The sequence below is a fragment of the Pelodiscus sinensis genome, chromosome 4 (assembly GCF_049634645.1).
Source record: "Pelodiscus sinensis isolate JC-2024 chromosome 4, ASM4963464v1, whole genome shotgun sequence".
Lineage (NCBI taxonomy): Eukaryota > Metazoa > Chordata > Testudines > Trionychidae > Pelodiscus > Pelodiscus sinensis.
The window spans coordinates 106,691,276-106,709,846 of NC_134714.1; the positions used below are offsets into that span (position 1 = coordinate 106,691,276).

Genomic DNA, 18,571 nt, shown 5'->3' on the forward strand with positions numbered 1-18,571 from the left:
CATTCTACTGACTGAAATCAGTGCTTCCTGCGCAAATGCTTTGACGTTCCCGTTCAGGCAAAAGCCCTTTTCCAGAAATGTTTTTGCACAAGAGGGCCAGTGTAGACAGCTAAAAACTGTTTTGCGCAAAAAAGCCCTGATGGTGAAAATGGTGATCAGGACTTTCTTGTGCGAAACCGCATCTAGATTGGCACGGACGCTTTTCTGCAAAAAGTGCTTTTGCGGAAAAGCGCCCGTGCCAATCTAGATGCTCTTTTCCGCAAATGCTTTTAATGGAAAAACTTTTCCGTTAAAAGCATTTGCGGAAAATCATGCCAGTCTAGACGTAGCCTATCAGTATTAGAATTTGGCAGTTCCCAGCTCCCAATCTTATGCTTGCACCAAGTCTTTTTAAGAGGTGTACAGGACTAAAATATCCGACTTTGCAGCTAAGCTGTTTTAGTATCAAAAATAGACACCTTTTCACTCTTTCCAAAAAGTCAGGTAATTCAGTGAGTTTCCTGAGAAACAGCTATGAGGTGCTTTATGTAGCCTTGTGATTGACTAAGGCCAATGTACTTTGTTATCTTGGCCAAGAGTACTTCCACTTCCCTTTTTCAATACTGACATGAAATTCATCTGCTTTGGCTGTCTGCTTCATTGGAAGTGTGCTGGCGGGACTCAGTAAGATTGCCTTTACTGTTACGTTTTAACTGTAACTTCTATCCGTTGCGACTTTGAGATGGGATATTGACATTGGAGGCTCTTGGCTGTATAGGTCAGAACTCCCTTTTCTGGCAACCTCAGTACCTGAGTGGTCCTGAACAACAGAGTTTGCTGGATGAGGGGAGGTCAAGGCTCCCTACCCAACTGTAGACTCTGCTACCAGTTGGCTGCCTCCAGCCTCACACCATGCCAGGCCTGGCTGAGGCTGCATCCCCCACCACACCAGCCCTGGACAAGAGCTGGCCCCACTTCCTCCACTCCGGCCAGGGCTTAGCTCTCCACCGTCAGCCCTGGGTGGGACTACGCTTTCCACTGTGCCAGACCTGGCCATGTCTATGCTCCTAGACCCCAGCCTTCTACCTCCAGCCATGACTGGGGCTGTTCTCCTTGCCACTGGCCCTAGCCAGGACTGTGCGCACCACCACACTGGGCTCCCCACTCCCAGCCCAGGCTGTGCTGTTGAACCTGGATAGCTGGGGCTCTCTGATCCAACAATATTCGTGGTCCACGGATGTTGCCGGACCAGAGAGTCCAGGATTTTAGAGGTTTAACCTGTAGTGTTTTTCTAACGTAGGTCAACAAACTCTAGCTTAGTTGGAGCAATCTGAAATTCTCCTAGGATTCTCTGTTTGCTCAGCCTTTTCTTAGGTAGGTAGAGTCCTTTGTGTGTGCATGTCTGGGATGGCTACATGGAGTAGGGATCTTAAATTTCTATTAACTAATTGAATAGTCAATGGGATTTCCATCGACTAGTCAATTAGTCGATAAGGACTTCTACGTTCTACCTTAGGAATTGTCAAGAGCTCTAGCAGGGGCTCTTGTGCATTTCAGAGATGGAAATGCTGTGTGGAGCTTGGGGTTACTGGGGAATCCTGCTGACCCCAGGCTCCACACGGGCTCTTCTGCTTTGAAATCTATTCTGTGTAGATTTCTGTGATCCTCAGTATAGTGTCAGCCTTTCAATAATATGTTAAGCAATGTGAATAGCGTAGATCATATTTGTTTTCTCAGCCTTTCCCCAGGGGAGGAGTGTGTGCATGGGTGTGTCTTTTATTTAGGATTTTTTTATACTATACTATATGTTTGTTTGCTTTGATCATGTCTTCTCTATGTGCCTAGCACTTAAAGTAGAAACTGGTAAGGTTTGTGATGGCCATTAGTTCTTAGAGGAGTTCATTCCAGCAGGCAGGCTCCTGAGAAAGGTCTGTCTCCCACACAAACTAATTTTATCCTTATTATAGAGACTTCCATTGTGTCAGGGGGTAAAGTTGTGAATCACAGTGATCATCTCTCCTAACACCAGCTCTCATTAGGGATGTTAAAGTTTAACTGATGAGCTGATGCATATCCATTACTTACATGGGTCCCAGCCAGTGAGTTTAATTCACCTGTGGCCAAGAGCCTGGCAACGGGGCTGGCAATCAGTAGCCCACCAGCACCCCACTGGCAGCCCGCCAGGAGTGGGGACCCTGGGAGAACGGCTGGCTGCTGGACCTGGGATAGGGATGGAACCCACGGAGAGAGTTGCTGACCCTTCCCTCCCCACAGCTACATCCCTAAAACTTTTAACTGTGTTGCTGATGGAATTTTACATGGTTAATGTATTTCTGTATTTGTTTTACATCCCTAGTTCTGATCGCTTTACTTATGCTGCGAGTAATTCTATTGACTTCATTGGGACTACTTGCAGAATGAGGTGCTATGAGCTGAGAATCAGGGTCCTTTCTCTGAAAGGAAACTCTCTGGTCATTAGGTGAACATAGGTGAAAAATTATAGAAACTCAGTTAAAATGGCAATGATAAATACTCCAAGTGTTAGCTGTTAATCTCTGATCTTGTGTAATCTTCCTCCAGCCATTTAGCCACAGGAGTTAAGAGCTAGCAGATGTTTATAGTGTGCACTACAGGTTAGAACTCTCTGGTCTGGCACCCTTGGGACCTGACTGGTTCTGGATAGGGATTCTGCTGGACCAGGGGAGCTCATTTCTGAACCCCTGGTCTACCCGCTGGCCTCCTAGCCACCTCCTGCTGGCCCTGCTGCCCTGACAACTCCATTGGGCAACCATCACTGCTGGGGCTCTGGATCCTGTTGGGCAGCTGCGTGCACTGTGTCAGGGCTCTGGGATCTGCCGGGCAGCTGTGTGCCATGGCTCTTTGCCTCACTGAACTACCGTGGCTCCCAGCCACGCTGAGCAGTCTTGCTCCAGGTCTCTCAACCACACTGGGCAGCACTGCTGCCATGCGCTGGGTGGTCTCGCCATCAGCTTGTTGCGGGCAGCTCACTGCCCTGCCGGTCCCACAGGGATCTGTGCCTCTGGCCCTCCACCAGGACTCTCTGGTCCTACAAACATCCATGCCGGACCATGGATGTTGCCAGACTAGAGAATTGCAGTTGAGAGAGGTTTTACAACCTGTATACCAAGCTGGATGCAGGAGGAACTCAGTTGGATGTGATCTCTGAAGCTTCTCATCTTAGAGACCCCTGCAGATATAGAAGGCTAGTGTGGTGGATGTATGGAAAGTATTTTCTGTTTTTAGTTTTTATGATCTACTATGAAATTACTGAAGCTTGTGACAAACTTAATTTTATGTAATTTTGTTATATAATATTAATCTCAGATTTTTGGAAGGATTTACTCCATACCCGAGGCAACAGCTAGTCAAGTTATTTGGCCCCTGTACAATTTGCTAACTCTACTGAACTTCCACTGTGTTTGTTTCGTGGAGGCTGCCATTTTCCTGTTTGTTAGGCAGGTGGACAGGAAGAGATTGCAATAGGAAAGTACTTACTGTGCATTGAAATCAATGGATATTTAAGTGCTGGTTTTTAAAAGGTGTGTAATCTACGATAAGACACATAGGAGTGGGAAAAATCAGTTGCCATCAGGGTTGCTTATCTGATAAAAACTTAAATAGTGGAAAAAGGAAGAAACTTTCCCTAAACCTAACTGCCAATATGCCACATTAGCTGCTATTCCTTTCACTTTCTTAAAAAAACTGAGTAGCTGTTGAGTTTGAAGTGATTTCTTTGGATCACACTACAACAGAAAACCTTAATTATGATCTCAAAAATAAAGACCTGCATTTAATCAGTTTCCTAGTAGGCAGATTTCTGTATTACAGATTAGCAGTTGTGTTGCCTGTACAGAATATAAGGGCTACCTTTTTAACTTTGAGTTGTTTGGTGAGGCTTAAGAATACTGATGGGTCACAGTATGACTATTGATCACTAGCATGCAAAAATTCCCCATGTATGAAGTTACAGATATGAGACTCATAGATTTAAGGATGATTTGTCACAAAACTCCTGAGTTAAGAACCCTGCCTAAATGACAGGTTAGTTGAGATCTTAATAGTCATTATCAAAACTTAAGCTCTTTCAATAAAATGAGTACCTGTGATTCCTTGAGAAAATATTCTGATATAAATATGTTGCAGTTGTCTTGAAGACTAAGAGGCCAAAGAGGCCAAATTCCCAGCCAGTATGTAACTTAATTTGACTGATTTATTGTTTACCAGTTCAACATTGTTTTAGACGTAATGATTTCTCTTACGAGGAATAACTGCAAGCATAGAATGTGTGTGTGCTAGGCTAAACATGGAAAGAATTAGGATGAATCAGGATGAATGAGGGGGTAAGAGGAAAACACTATTGAATAGATGTGGTTCTGTTTGAGGAGAAAGAGTTGAAGGAAGGAAACGAGTCATAATTTGGAACCATGCTTGTCTACCTCTGTAATGGCTGTTCATTTACAGACCTGGCAGCAGCAACTTTGGTTGAATCTTGGAATAAAAGCAAGAATTCTTGTTTAACAATTGCATTTTTTGCTTCAGCTACTGTCAAGTCTTGGATGCTGTTTCCTGTTTTTATAGCTTTCACAGTGCTAAAGAAATCAGAGGATCCTGCTAGCTTTTCAGAAGTAGCTTGGCTGTGTGTATACCAATGAGGGCCTCTCTTGACTATAATGCTAGATTGGGTTAAAACCCAACCCTGCATAGTCATTTTAACTAACATTAGTTAAACTAGACTTTGCAGTCAGTACAGGTGGGGCCCAGTTGTGTTGAATATTGTGGTCATGGTAAACCTTTGCTACCATTAATACAGCTTCTTGAGGCAGTGTTGTAGCACAGCCTAATTTACCAATGAAGGTAGGCTTTGAATGATTTAAACCTTATTGATTGTTGGTTTTGATGTCCAACATCAACAATAAAGAAGCCTTCCAAAGTGTTTGATTCACACAGCAAGTCACAGTCTAACAACTCTGACATACAAGCTGAAAGGTTTGAAATAATCATTTAATCTGGAACCACAGTTTCAAATCCCATCTGCTCTGACTGTTACTGTTCTGAGGTAGATGAACAAGGTTTTGTGGTGTGGGACTTTCTGATGTGCCTTTAAAAACAGAAGAACCCTGTACTGTCTGATGCGGAATGAGAGACTACCAGCCAGAATGACCCTTCTTCTTGTACAATGGGATGCTCTTGGGCCCCACCAGTTTTTGGAATTTTTTTAAACAGATCAAAGCATGAGGTGGGCTGGATTTGGCCCTCGGGCCACATCTTGCTTAGTCCTATTTTAGGCTGTACTTATATCTAAGCTCTACTTGTATTCGAGAGGCTTCTAGTTAGTTTAATGCTCCTTGATAAATCTTCCCTACTAGCCATACCTATAGATTCAAACAGACCTGGTGCTTGGTTAGCAAAAGGTTGACAATAAGTTATAGGATGTTAGATATATTTTAACACTGATTGCTTTTTTTTGAGGGGATTAAAAGACTCTGGGGACTATCTTTGAAAACAACTGAGAGCAAGTTGGAAATACACTTAACCACTTAGTGAAGATGGTACCTAATTAGCAAAGACAGCACCTATCTTAGGCCTGAACTAAACTTGGAAATTAGGTCAATATAATGTCACTCAGGAGTATGGAAAAACGCTCACCCTATGCAACGCAATTAAACCAACCTAACTTCTGGTGTAGACAGTGCTAGGTAGATGGGCAAACTCTCCCATCGACCTAGGTATCAGGTCTTGACGGGGTGGAGTGTCTGTGTCGACGGCAGAGGCCCTCCTGTTGAGACAGATATTATCTTCACTGCAGTGTTCATAGGTGTAGACAAACCTTTATGGTTTCACACTGCTTCCAATCATTTTATAATGAGAGTGCCCACTGAGTAAATTCAGTAGCGATGTCAGAGTCTCTAGTGGATTTCATGGACCCTCTGATAGTCTCCTTTTTGTAGTAAAAACTCAGCTTGGGGATAGGGCTTTATAAATGTGTTAGATTTTTATTAAGTTCTTTCAGTAAGTGGGGGACTGGTTGGGATTTTTTTTTAGTAGAAGGGGGAGTGTCCTTATCGGAAGGCATTCTTATGGTTGGCACAGGCTTTTTAGACAAGGAACCAACTGCTAGACAGTCATTCACACAAACAAATTGCATTTAATCTAGGGATGTAAAATCCCATTCAATTGATTAACTGGTTAAATGTGATGTTTAACTGGTAAACTGCTTAATGGGGGGTTGTTCCAGCCTGGCTAGGCTGCAGCAGTCCTCTCTGTTCTGGCCAAAGCAGCCCCTTCCTGTGACACACCCAGGCTCCTCTCTTCACCGCAGGCCCTATAGGGCTGGAGCAGTCCACTGCGAGGGTTGCCAGATACTTTCACAAAAAATCCTGAATACGGTGGGGAAAAAAATTGGTTGAGCAGGGGAAAAAAAAAAAAAAGACCAAAGTTGTTAGAGGAAAAAAAACTCCTTTAAATGCCCCCGTTCCCTCCGCCAGCAAGGGAAAAATGTCCCCAACCACCACCTTCCGTCTGAGAAAAACATCCTGTATTTTCTGGTTGTGGTGTGGTTTATTTTTTAATGAGACAAGGGCCACAAATACTGGACTGTCCGGGCAAAAACTGGACACCTGGCAACCCTACCCACTGCCTGCAGTGGGCAGGGAGTTGCTTCAGCCTCCCACCAGTTAACCAAAACCAGTTAACTGATTTAACCTTTCACATCCCTAATTTTATCCCAAGGCTCTTCATAGGCATGCATCACCTCTGCAATCTAGCCACTTCTGGGAAAAAACCAAATGATGTTGCTTACAATAGGTTGGTTGTTTTTTAAGGAACAGAATGGAACATTACATCAGCAAGCTATGCTTGTTGTTCATTGACTTTAAAAAAGCCTTTGACTCAGTGGAACAAAATGCAGCTCTAAATGCTCTCTTTTCGCACGGTGTCTTATATGTATGATTCTAACAAGACGCCATGAGGGACGCAACTACAGAAATCACACTTTCTGATGATCTTGTGATCACTGAAGTTAAGTGAGGTGTAAAGCAGGGGATGTTTGTTCTCTGAAGTTGTTTGACAGCATCTTGGAAGGCATCCTGTGGAGGATTGACGTGAAAGATGGATTTCTGATTGATGGGGAGGTTCTTCACATGATCCTTTTCACAGATGACATTGTTCTAATTGCGTCAAAACCCGAAACATTGCAAATCCTCCTCAGTGACATTGGTGATTGTCTTCTATCCACACTGGAAAAATGAAGTGGATGAAAAATGCATATTGTTCAGAGTGCGTCATGCAGCTGGATGGACAGTCTGTTGAGCTGGTGGATGAATATGCATATCTTGGACAAGTGTTGCAAATGGACAATGAGTTGGGCTCAGAGTTAAGCAGGAGTAGGAGATGGTCAGGTTGGAATGCCTTTAGGAATCTGCACAGTGTTTTTGCGGATTCCAAACTTCCCTCTGCTGTGAAAGCCCATCTCTTTAACACCAGTGTTCTTCCAGTAATGCTGTATGGGTGCAAAACCTGGATTTTGACACTTACAGAAGAACTAAAGCTGCAGACCATTCAAAGAGCAATGGAGAGACATATGGTGGTGTAAGTAGGCTACAGTGTATTACTACTGATGTCCTAGATTTCATCTAAGTTATAGATGACTGGAAAAGGAGATGGTCTGGCCATGTAGTGAGATGGAGACAACAGATGGACAGCATGTATATTCCAGTGGTATCCACGAGATGTGAAAAGAACAAGAGGAAGGCCTCAGAGCATTGAGTGGATCTTTTATGAAGGATTCATGGACGTGGATGAGAATTGTGCAATACAGGACAGCGTGAAAAACTTGAGGTCTGCATCGGTGGTGAGACTGTCTGCATCGATATAATCACAGATCTTCCAAGTATTCCAAATAACTGCTGGAAATTTCAGCGGTTAAACAGGGGAGCAGGTGGGAACGGATGGTTCCCCGCAAGCTGTAGCTCCAGCCTGCTCTCAGTCCCACGCTGCTGCCTCTGTAGGAGATAGAAGTGTGGCATCATGGCGGGGGAGGGGAAAAGGCTCTCCAAGAAGCTGTTATGGGTGGCAGCCTTCTTAAAAGCTGGCTTCCTGCATGTGCCAGCTCCCACATGCCCCCCCACTGCCTCTGTAGCAGAGGTGGGCAGAGGAGGAGGCTGCACGGGAGCTGGTACATGTAGGGAGCCAGCTTAAAAGCTGGATCCCACCTGTCCCTCTTGCCCTGCGCCTGCTGCCTCTGATACATAGGCAGCAGCTGGGGGAGGGGCCTGCATGTCACTGTGACGGTTAACCGATGAGCCTAGGCCTAGTGTTAACCGTTCACACTATCCTATCCCACTTTCCACACAATCAGTCTTTTTTTCAGTCCACATGCTACCATGGCAGGTTTCTGTTTCTGTTTTCAACATTACATATTATAAAATAGTTAATTTTCATAGAGCACATTTGTCCTTAAACAGAAAAATATGAAAGAAAAGTTAAAAATGTTTTTAAGTAAACAGGAAAACTGCCTTGTGTGTTTTTTTAAACTCCTGTTTGTCTACATTTTCTACCTTTAAGTATTTGTAAAAGCTGCAAAGCTACTAATACTGCAAAGCTACTTTTCTTGTACTTAAATTGTGCAAGACTGTGAAAACTGTACAGGAACATACCTTCCTAACAACCTCTCAAGGGTGATGAGAGGAAGCAAAGCTTTACTGTCACTCGCTACTGAAGTAACAGCAGATTTGAAGAGGAGCACTTTAGTAACCAAAAAAAGCCCATACAAATAAAAGCAAAACGTGATTGATCATGATACACTGACCTCAAAGAATTATTAGCAGTGCCACCTTCTTTTGTTTGTTGGTTCCAGTACAGGGTCTGAGTTGCTCAAAATAATTACAAAGACAACCGGAACCTAAGTCTCTTGATTTAGATTTGATAATTTGTTGCTTTTTGTTATCTGCCAAGCAGAATTCCCTTTCTTAAATGGCCACGATACAGAATATTATTGATCCAGTTCATTGAGTCTTGATGTATATTTACAGTATGTGTTCTATTTTTGAATGAAATGTCATACAAACATAGCAGGTGATCGAAACACCAAGTTTGTTTTTACATATGCGTAAATGAATCCTACGTGATATAAAGACCGATTCTCCCTTCATTAAGATTTGTACATATTTAATCTGTTTTAATATCTGATGCCTAAAAGGCTGCTAACCTGTGACTAAATATCATGCAACAAATTAAATAACAGCATGGAATGATTTTGCTGGTGGTTTTAAGCAGAAGCATATGACTCCCCAATGTTGGCTTACCAGTGCTGGCCAACACAGTGTGTGGAGGGGAGGGGTGTGGAGCTAAGGCTCCATCAACTCCCCTCACAGTCCTTCTGCACCCAGTTAATTCTGCCTTTCTAACTCCAAGGTCTAGGTTAGGGAACTTGTGAGGGGGTTGGGAGTCTTCCTTATCTGTGCCACCAGTGTCTGAGTGCCAGAGAGAACACATCTCAACAATACACACATTCATTTAAAGAAAATCCATCAAAGAAATACTACTCATAAAAGATATTTCAGATGCATGCACTAATTTAAGCGATGTTCAGTGTTAATTCTAGCCAGCTTCCAAGAAACTGCAGTTAGTCCCGCTCTGCCCCTGGCGTCCCCGATTCAGACACTGCTGGTCAGTTTCAGCAGCAGCTGAATCGGGACGCCTGCGGCAGAGCAGCTGGGGTGCTGCTGGGTTGGTCCCACAGCACCAAGGGGCGGCGCTACTGGACCAACCCGGCAGCACCCCAGCTGCTCTGCCCCAGGCATCCCCAAGTCAGCCGCCGCTGAAACTGACCAGCGGCTGACTCCTCGGCGCTACTGGACCAACCTGGCAGCACCCCAGCTGCTCTGCCCCAGGCGTCCCCAAGTCAGCTGCTGCTGAAACTGACCAGCGGCTGACTCCGGGAACCCCGGGGCAGAGCAGTTCTGCCTCAGGCTTCCCGGAGTCAGCCGCTGGTCAGTTTCAGCAGCGGCTGAATCGGGGACAGCTGGGGTGCTGCCAAGTTGGTCCTGCAGGGCTGAGGGGCAGCGCTATGGGACCTACCGGCAGCACTCCAGCTGCTCTGCCCCCGGCCTCCCCGATTCAGCCGCTGGTCAGTTTCAGCAGCGGCTGAATCGGGGAAGCGGGGGCAGAGCAGCTCCAATGGTCCGGCTGCCCGGAGCACTTCCGGGTTCCTGATGGTGCCGGACCATCAGGAGTGCTGGACCATCAGATGCAGGACCAGTGGAGTTTTACTGTAACACAATTAGCTTTGAGACATTTAATCACTTAACTGTCTCAATTGCCTTACATTATGTACATCCTATATTCAGTTACTCTTAAAAATCAAAGCTGTGAGATACTGCAGGAAACTCATATTATTTTCTACATTGTCTTCACCTTAACTATCCTGGTGAAGCTTTCTCCCTTGCCTTCACAAATATTCTGGAAGATACAGACTGCGGCAATAACCGCGCGGGGCTATTAGAAGAGCACAGCATGGGCCAGTAAGGATCATGGTTGCCTTAAGGAAGCCATTTGATGCTAAAAGTTAGTAATATTTGTTGCCATGAGTGCAGTGGCTGTGTTGCTAGGGGGTTACTCTGGTCCGTGTGATGCACTTAGTGCTACAATGACCATTGCTTTGCTGGGGTACCCTTCCTTGCTTGCTTTCCTGCCATGGAATACAGATTACTTTGAAACACAAGAATTTCATGTATTTAAAACAACAAACATAGAACACACGTGAAGCATGACACATCTGCATTTTGTGAAGGAGGGATGGGGGGATAGATGGGGTAGGGGAGAAGGCAGGAGATCAGGCAGGTCCTGAGAGCTTCACAGATATGTATATGTCCAGGTTTCATATCCAGTTGCGACGTCTGATGTGCTTTTTAATGGCGGCTGCAGTTCATCAGAGCTAAACTGTACGAGGATGGGTGAGCGAACCGGGTGCCTGTGGGAGTCTGCATGGATGGAGGTTGAGGGGGTAGGTGTGGAGTGCGGCTCAGCAAGTGATGTCCGTGCTGACTGCTATCCCATGGTTAAGTCTGTGAAGGTAAACTGCAACATGTTTCATTGTTAATGCTAGATATAGCGCTGCCTCAACCCCTTTTAAACACAAGCACTGTTCACATACCTATCACTGACTGGCTGCCCTGGGGTGAGTGCACATGAGATACAAGGTCCCTCACAATGGTGAGTTACACTCCAGGGCAGGGAATTCATTGGTGCCTGGCCCTATTCTGGGCAAGGTGTGTCTTGGGAAGGACATTGCAGGGAGGCCCTACTGTTAGTAATGGCCACTCAGTTTCCATGCGCTGTGTTCCCCCCGGAAGACACTTTGTGCTTGGAGTGAGCAGGGAAGCAAAGGAGGGCCTTTTTGGTGACTGCAGGTTCCCTCCGGGCCCATACATGGCTTGTCTTTGCACAGAGATGTCCCTCTCCCTCCTGCTAACCGCTCAGTGGCGAGGGAATGATACCCTTAGCAGGACTGAGAACACAGCAGGCTTGCCTGAAGACTTCGGCAGCTGTGTGCTCAGTAGCTGCATGGCACTTGAGATGAGAGCTATGAGGCATGTTACTGTGTAGTGAGAGGTTGCATCAGCACTCAGTTTTGCATCTGAGTAGCCCTGTGTTGGTAGCAGCAAAACACACCCAAGAGTGCTTTCTGCAACCTTCCCGCTCCTGGCAACGTGCTTGAACGCTTCCAGAAAGCAAACCCGCTTACCAGGCGCATCCTCCACAGCCTCTGACTACTGCGACTGGCTCATGGCCTCAGGTAGAAAAGCTATTGACTGCATTCATCTGTGGATGCTGAGTCATCCTCTGGGGTCTGGGTCCCCCTCTCCCTCTGCACCCTCATCCATGATTTCCTCCTCCTAGCTTGGCACACTGTGGGATGGCCCCTGAGGCCCTGAAGTATCCTGGGGGAGGGAGGGGGAAATGGGAACAGGACGACTGGGGCTTTGAAGTGGAACTGGCATTGTTCCCCCGCCCCCCCAGTATGTCAGGTTGTGGGCACAGCAGCAGCATGGTGGTTTGCTTCCCATGCCTTGTAGTAGGCGTTTTGCAGCTCCTTCACTTTGTCCCAGCATTGCAGTGCACATTGCATCCTCTTCATGGGTCATGGCCCTTTTTGTCGTGCACCTCGTGAGCTGCCTGAAGATATCCTCATTCCTATGGTTGGGGTGCAACTGAGAGTGCACAGCTTCCTCTCCCTAAATGCCAAAGAGATCCTGCACCTTGGCATGGCTATAAGTCAGTGGTTCTCAAAGTGCAGTCTCCTAGGTGGTCTGTGGCTTGAGCTCACCCACCCTCTTCCCCCACACCCATACTGCCCCTCTGTTGTGTGGGGAGGGGATGGGTCGAGCTTTCCCTCCACCCCCACAATTGGGGGAATGGCAGTGAGGCTTTCCCCATTGCTACCATTGGCTGGTGGTACCTGGGCAGAGGTCTTGGTGGCACCCAGCAAGGAAGCAGCAGCCCGACACCCAGCCCCAGCTGTGGGGAGCCAGCTCTGCTAGACAGGAGATCAGCTGCGCCGTGGCATCTGCCTCCAGGTACTGCCTGGGAAGGGGCCTTGCCAGCTGCTGGAGAAACCCTGGCAGCAGCAGGACAGGTGCCATCATGCTTCGGGGCTGAGGAAGCATGCAGAAAGCCCAGAGGCCTTTCCCCCATGGGACCTGCCCACCCTACCTTCTGCTCAGTGCTGCAGGCAGCTGCATTTCTGAGGTGGGGAGGGCTGCTCTGTGGGGTAGTTGTGCAGAGCGGGGCTCCTCCAGAAGCCAGGGGAGAGGGCTGCCTGTCTCCTTAGGTCAGGTGGGGTGCAGCAAGAAAGAGCAGGGTCTGACCCTCACCTTCACCCCTCACCATAGAGCTGGTGTAAACTGAGAAACGCTTCTGTATTGCTTTGTGCCCAGTGCACCCATCTCCTGGCTCGCTCAGTTTTTCGCAGTGATACAATCTGGAATCTCAGGATTTCCTGTGCTGATAAGGTACCATTTGGCTTGCACAGTCTCTAGGGTGGGGTGAGGACAGGGGAGGCAGAGGCACTGCAACTCTGCCCTTTAAATGTAGAAAAAGCCACCCGGCTCTTCCTACATTTCAAAGGCTGAGCTGCAGCAGGGGTGGTGAGCGCCCCCACCCCCTGCTTATTGATTAATTGAGTAGTCTATGGAAATTGCATTGACTACTCGATTAGCTGATTATCTGCAGTTTAACATCCCTAAGTCAGAAGGGGTTAGGTGTAGGTGTTCTCTTTCATTAACGTGCATTGCAAAGGCTTACTTGGAGGGCAAACACAGAAGAGAAGCCTAAAGACCAAGGAGATGATGTGGTTGGGTTGGGGTGCAGGTGAGACACATTCTGACATGGTCAGCTTCCAACTTTCAGAGGAAACCCAACGGCTTGTTGTTTGTCCCATGAAATAAAATTCGTTGTTTGAATGTGGGATATTCTTAATACATGCAGCAGCAGTTGTACTGAATGTGCAGTGAGTCAGTTCAAATGAAAGGAGATGCATGGACAAGCCTTTGATGCTGTCTGAATTGAAGTATGGTTATTTCATAGAATAAATATCAGGGACAGATAGACTAGTTCCTCTGTTTCATGATTCCACGCAACACAGAATATGTCTTTGTTGTTAGAGGCATGAACTCTAAGTTGTGAAAAGTTAACTTTAATGAAGTTATCCTATTCAACTGTACTAAATTAAAGCAGAGGTGGGTAATAATTTCAGTGGGGGTTAGATGCAGTTTGGCTGTCGTGCCACTGTATTTAATTGCTCCTCCACATGCCCGGGCACTTCCAGCTCCCGTTGGCCGCAGCTCGCTGTTCCCGGCCAGTGGGAGCTTCAGGAATATCTTCTCCTGATACAGCCCTAGCATATGTGCACTAGTTTTTTCTGCTAGCTTTGCATTGTTTTGTTTTTACATTTCACCTGCAGCGTAGTTTGGTTTAAAAGGGAGAAAACAAAAACAAACTGGCTTCCAGGGGTCAAGCCAGCATTTGGCCTAATTTCCTCACCAGTATCACTTTAAGATATTTAACTTGTAGACGGAGCTATAACCGTCTATGATGTCGCCTGTATTGCAGATGTAGGCTTTCCTTTTTTGCTGCAATTTCCTTAAATATAGTTCAGACAGCTTCTCTTTGATGACATCACAATGTGACTCTTCGTTGCAGAAGTCAGATGGATTCCATAAACATGTATTTTGAAGTTGATCATTGTAATGAAATGTCCTGTTAAAAGAGGTTTCCTAGCCCAGGGAATATTTGTGTGTGTTTTCTTTTAAACATCTGCTGCTATTTGTAGTGTTGGGAACCTGGTGATTGTGGTCAGTGGTTTCAAAGTGTAGGAGAGAAGTGGGCATGCAAGTACAGTAGACTTCCGATAATCCGGCACCTTTGGGACCTAGGTGGTGCTGGATTATCGGATATGCCGGCAGCGGCGGACTTGGAGAAGTGGTGGAGCAGAGCAGCTGGGTTGCTGCCGGGTTTGTCCCACAGAGCCGCCCCTCACCCCCCTTCTCGGCGATAACTACTGCAGTCTGGGGAGCCCACTCTCTTCCTGGAAACTCTCGGGGACCACAGCAAGAGCTGCCCACCGTGCATATCCCACAACCAGAAGGGGAAGACAAAGGGGTACAGCAGTCCGAGCAGGCTGGCCAGGCTCCAGGAAGGCTGCACTGGGTCGGTGAGGGGCGCTTGACCTGCTTATTTGCGCCTCCAGGCCCACGGAGCAAACTGCCAAAGCCATTTCAGAAGGGCAGCTCCCCCTGGATGCACCACACACTGGGCAGTGGCACCCAGGCACCACATGGGCCAGGCAGGGGTGGGCAGAGCCCATCCAGGAACCGCAGGGCCTGGCCGGGCCACAGCCCGAGCGCTGCCCGCACCCGCAGAATCCCTGCTTGGCTGCTCTCTCTGCTCTGCCCTTTTGGCTGCAGCATGCCCGGGCTGAGCTACATGGCACCCGCCTGTCCGGGACGAAGCCCTGAGAATGGGTGAGCTCTGGTGTTTACCCCCCAGCCCATAGTGATCCACACCCAGCTTGGGCTCGCTCCAGCTGAGCAGCGAGTCTAGCCGCACCGGCTCTGCTGCTGGAGCCTCCTCCAAGGTGCCTGCAGGGCATATCCAGGCTCCCCGAGCACCTAGCCTGGTCCAAGGTGCTGCCCCACATGCCCAGCCCAGGGCTCTGCACAGCACTGGCAGTGGCATCGGCCCGGCTTGCCATGGGAGACCCGCCTGCGGTGCAGCGCCAGCCCAGGCAGTGCGGCGAGCCTGCATGTCCCGCAGCCTAGCCTGGCAGCACCAAGCTCGCCTGGCTGCTGCACTCCACCTGCCCAGGCTTTGGTCCTCGGCTTCTGACCCAGCGCCGGGCAGCCCGGCCCCTTCCTTGCCTGCTTGGCATGAGCAGGGCTCCTGGGGATTGGAGCCAGCCCAGTAAGTGGGATGGGCAGAGAGTGGAGCTGTGGCTCGTCCCGAGTCCTTGCGAGGGGCCTGGAGGGAAATGCAAGTAGGGTCCTCAAGTACTTGACTGACTACCTGATAAGCCTCTTACATCCCTAATTGTGTTCACCTTTCTTTTAATTTTAAACTCTAAATAGTCATTTGTGTTGACTCTGACCCTCCGAAGGATCTTTGTTAGATTTGAGAGGGCTTATCTGTGAGTCCTTGTTTTTTATACCCAACTGACACTATATCAGTAGGTTTCAAATTTTCCCAAATAGGCTCTTTTACAGTAAATGGCTATAGCTTCAGTACAATATAAAGATACTAGGGGGCTGTGCCCCCTGCTCGCTATGCTCGCCAACCCTCCTCTCGTCGCCGGTGGGAAACCCAGCTCTCCTGCCTGGCTACTGGGGAGGGCTGGGCTGTGGCTCTGCCAGCCTGGATTCTTTCTCCCTCCCCCAACTCTAACCCCCCTCCCCTTCCCAGTCATGGCGTTCACCAGGCCCGGCTCCAGTGCAGCGGTGTCTGCCTGCCCCGTGTGGGGTGCAGTGAGGCACAGATAATGCTGTGTGCACATAGCACTCCAGGGCACTGCAGCCTGCCGAGGTGGGGAAAGCAGCAGTGGGGGCTGCTATCCCACCTTCTCCCCCATGTGGTGCCACCTGTACTGTGCCCAGAGCCACATGTTTGCCCACCGGGAGCAGAAGGGAAGGAGCAGACAGGTCAGTGTGGCAGCTTCCTGGGCAGCTCGGGGGTGCTCTGGCAGACACAGTAAGTGCAGCCGCTGAGGAGGGGATGAGTGTCCGCGAGGGTAGCCGGACTTGGGACAGTCGGGCACTGTGTTCTGGCTCCCCAAGAGCCTGGACACCTGGGAGCCCCTAAGAGCCCGCTGCTGGCACACAAGCCAGGCTGGGAGCCCTGTTCCTAGCGCCTGTCCCTGGGCTGCTGTCCTGAGCACTGCAAACCCTCAGTTGCCATGTGGGGTCTGCCGGCTACTGTGCCACGTTTCTTGGCATCGAAAGCTCTGTGGGGTGGGGGTGGAGGAAAGGGAGTAGGGGCTTGGTTTGAAATAGCAATTCCAAGTGGCGAGGGGGAGCAGTGAGGTTGGGCTTGAGCTGGGAGAGGGATGAGACAGGACACAGAGTGACATGATTTTTTTAATGTATAGAGATGCACATACAAGCAGTCCCCGGGTTACGTACAAGATAGGGACTGTAGGTTTGTTCTTAAGTTGAATTTGTATGTAAGTCGGAACTGGTACATATTGTAGGGGAAACTCTAGCCAAACATTTCTCCAGAGCTCAGTTTTATTCTCCCACACCTCACTTCCCTCAGTCCTTTATTCTCAAGCTGAGGTGTCTGCTGAGAAAAGCCGCTCCACGTCTCCCTGGTCTGCTGGGTGGGGCGCTAGCTTCGTGTCTCCCTGGTCTGCTAGGGGGAAAAGCAGCTAGTGCGGGGTTGCCTCACCCCGTTTGTAAGTAGGGATCCGATGTAAGTCGGATCCATGTAACCCGGGGACTGCCTGTAATTACAAAAGGAGCTGGAAAAGGCTCTGTAGCAATCAATCTGATGTATTTACAAAAGGTGGATGTACAAACTAAACTCATGAAAGAAAAAATTGTTGTTGTTGATTTTTTTTAAATATCTCTGATCCTGCATGACTTCTGTTCGATTCTGATTCAGGAAAAAAAAATCACTTAAGTACAGTGTTTTGAAGATAATTCACTTTCGCCTAAATGATTTTCTGAATTGGACCTCTTATTAGGGATTGCTGACGGGAACAGATTTTCACTTTAAGATCTCCATTAAAAGAGTTGGTAGGGTTTGTGGCTGTGTCCCTTCAGAAAGCTGTATTTGAGAATTGAGGGGCATCTTGCTGAACCTGTTGTGTGGCATAAAGGTTTTAAGCTATTTCAGTTGGTACAGAAGTGTAATTTTTAGTATTTTAGAAGGGCAGGACAAACCCAACAGATTCCAAATCAGCTTCCTTTGCTGCTTAATTATTATGCACAAGATAATAAATGAGGGGTTGAAATGTTTGTGTTAGTTTTCTTTTTCCTTTTTGCAGGTGTTGCTGAAGTCTCTGATTTTTATTTAAAGCATGTGATTTCATGTAATTTTGCCCAATTGTTATTGCGACTGTTACCAGCTGCATGCTTGCAAACTACATTCTAATAAAAAGGCAAAGATTATTTTGGGAGGCAAATTTTTGTTTGCTTTTTTTTTTTTTCAAGGCAAGTATTAAAATTTGCAGGTGGTGAAGTGAGCTGCAGCAGCAAGGCCCATGACAGTTGAATGACGTCCCATTATTTTATGGGGAAAGCTAGTACCATACTTCATTTAAATGCTATTTTCAGGGTTAGGGACTGAAGTGGGGCATAAGCCGTGGGCTGGGCCATGCGTGAGTGTGAATGTCATTGTCTCTTCTGAAGGAAATTTGTAGAGAATATGACTTTTAAAGAAGGCATTAGTTGAACATGAGTTAATTATCACTGCATTGATATTTTGGCCGTAGAAAACTTGTGCAAGAATTCCTGTCCTTTGAAGTATATTTATTGATGGCTGGCTTATTAATGCTCCACTTACAGTGTGTGTTCTGAAAATATGACATCAAATCTATTGTGCAGGCTGATGTTGCATGAAATACAGTGCATAGGTCATTTTTAGCTATATAATTACTGAATAGTTCACATTCTTAAATTGTAATGCAGTGTTGTTTTTATTTGTTATATAGCACTATGCCAGTATATACAGGCCTCTAAAATCCGAGATGGTGCCGGCTGTTTCATTTCCAGTGCAGTAGAAGGTAAAAGGAAAAAGAAAAGAAAAACAGCACAAACTCTCTGGCTCTTTCAATATCTTCTCCTTGCTGGCACTTTTGTGCCCTTTGATCTCTTAACTTCCTAGATTCTCTTTACAGCTGACTATTTTATAGTAGGGGGTGGATTTCCAGGCTGTCTCAAAGAAGAACATTTAAAGAGATTTCTTTAAGTGATGTCACTTCTGTGTCTGTCTAAAGCTCTGTCTTAAGCTTTTAGCTTCATCTTGGCATCTCTTGTCTATTTGTGCTTTTCGTGGGTAATGCAATTCAGATTATGCAATT

The 18,571-nt window shown here is 47.2% G+C and overlaps 1 protein-coding gene across 5 annotated transcripts in view; it reads left to right on the forward strand.

The window, feature by feature from the left end:
- Positions 1-18,571, forward strand: part of DENND5A (DENN domain containing 5A) — a 144,305-nt gene that overhangs the window by 15,356 nt on the left and 110,378 nt on the right. For all 5 annotated transcript variants that reach the window (XM_075927965.1, XM_075927961.1, XM_075927963.1 and 2 more), the window contains exon 2: positions 18,203-18,274. In XM_075927965.1, the coding sequence (XP_075784080.1) occupies positions 18,203-18,274 (72 nt within the window). The remainder of the gene's footprint in view (positions 1-18,202; positions 18,275-18,571) is intronic.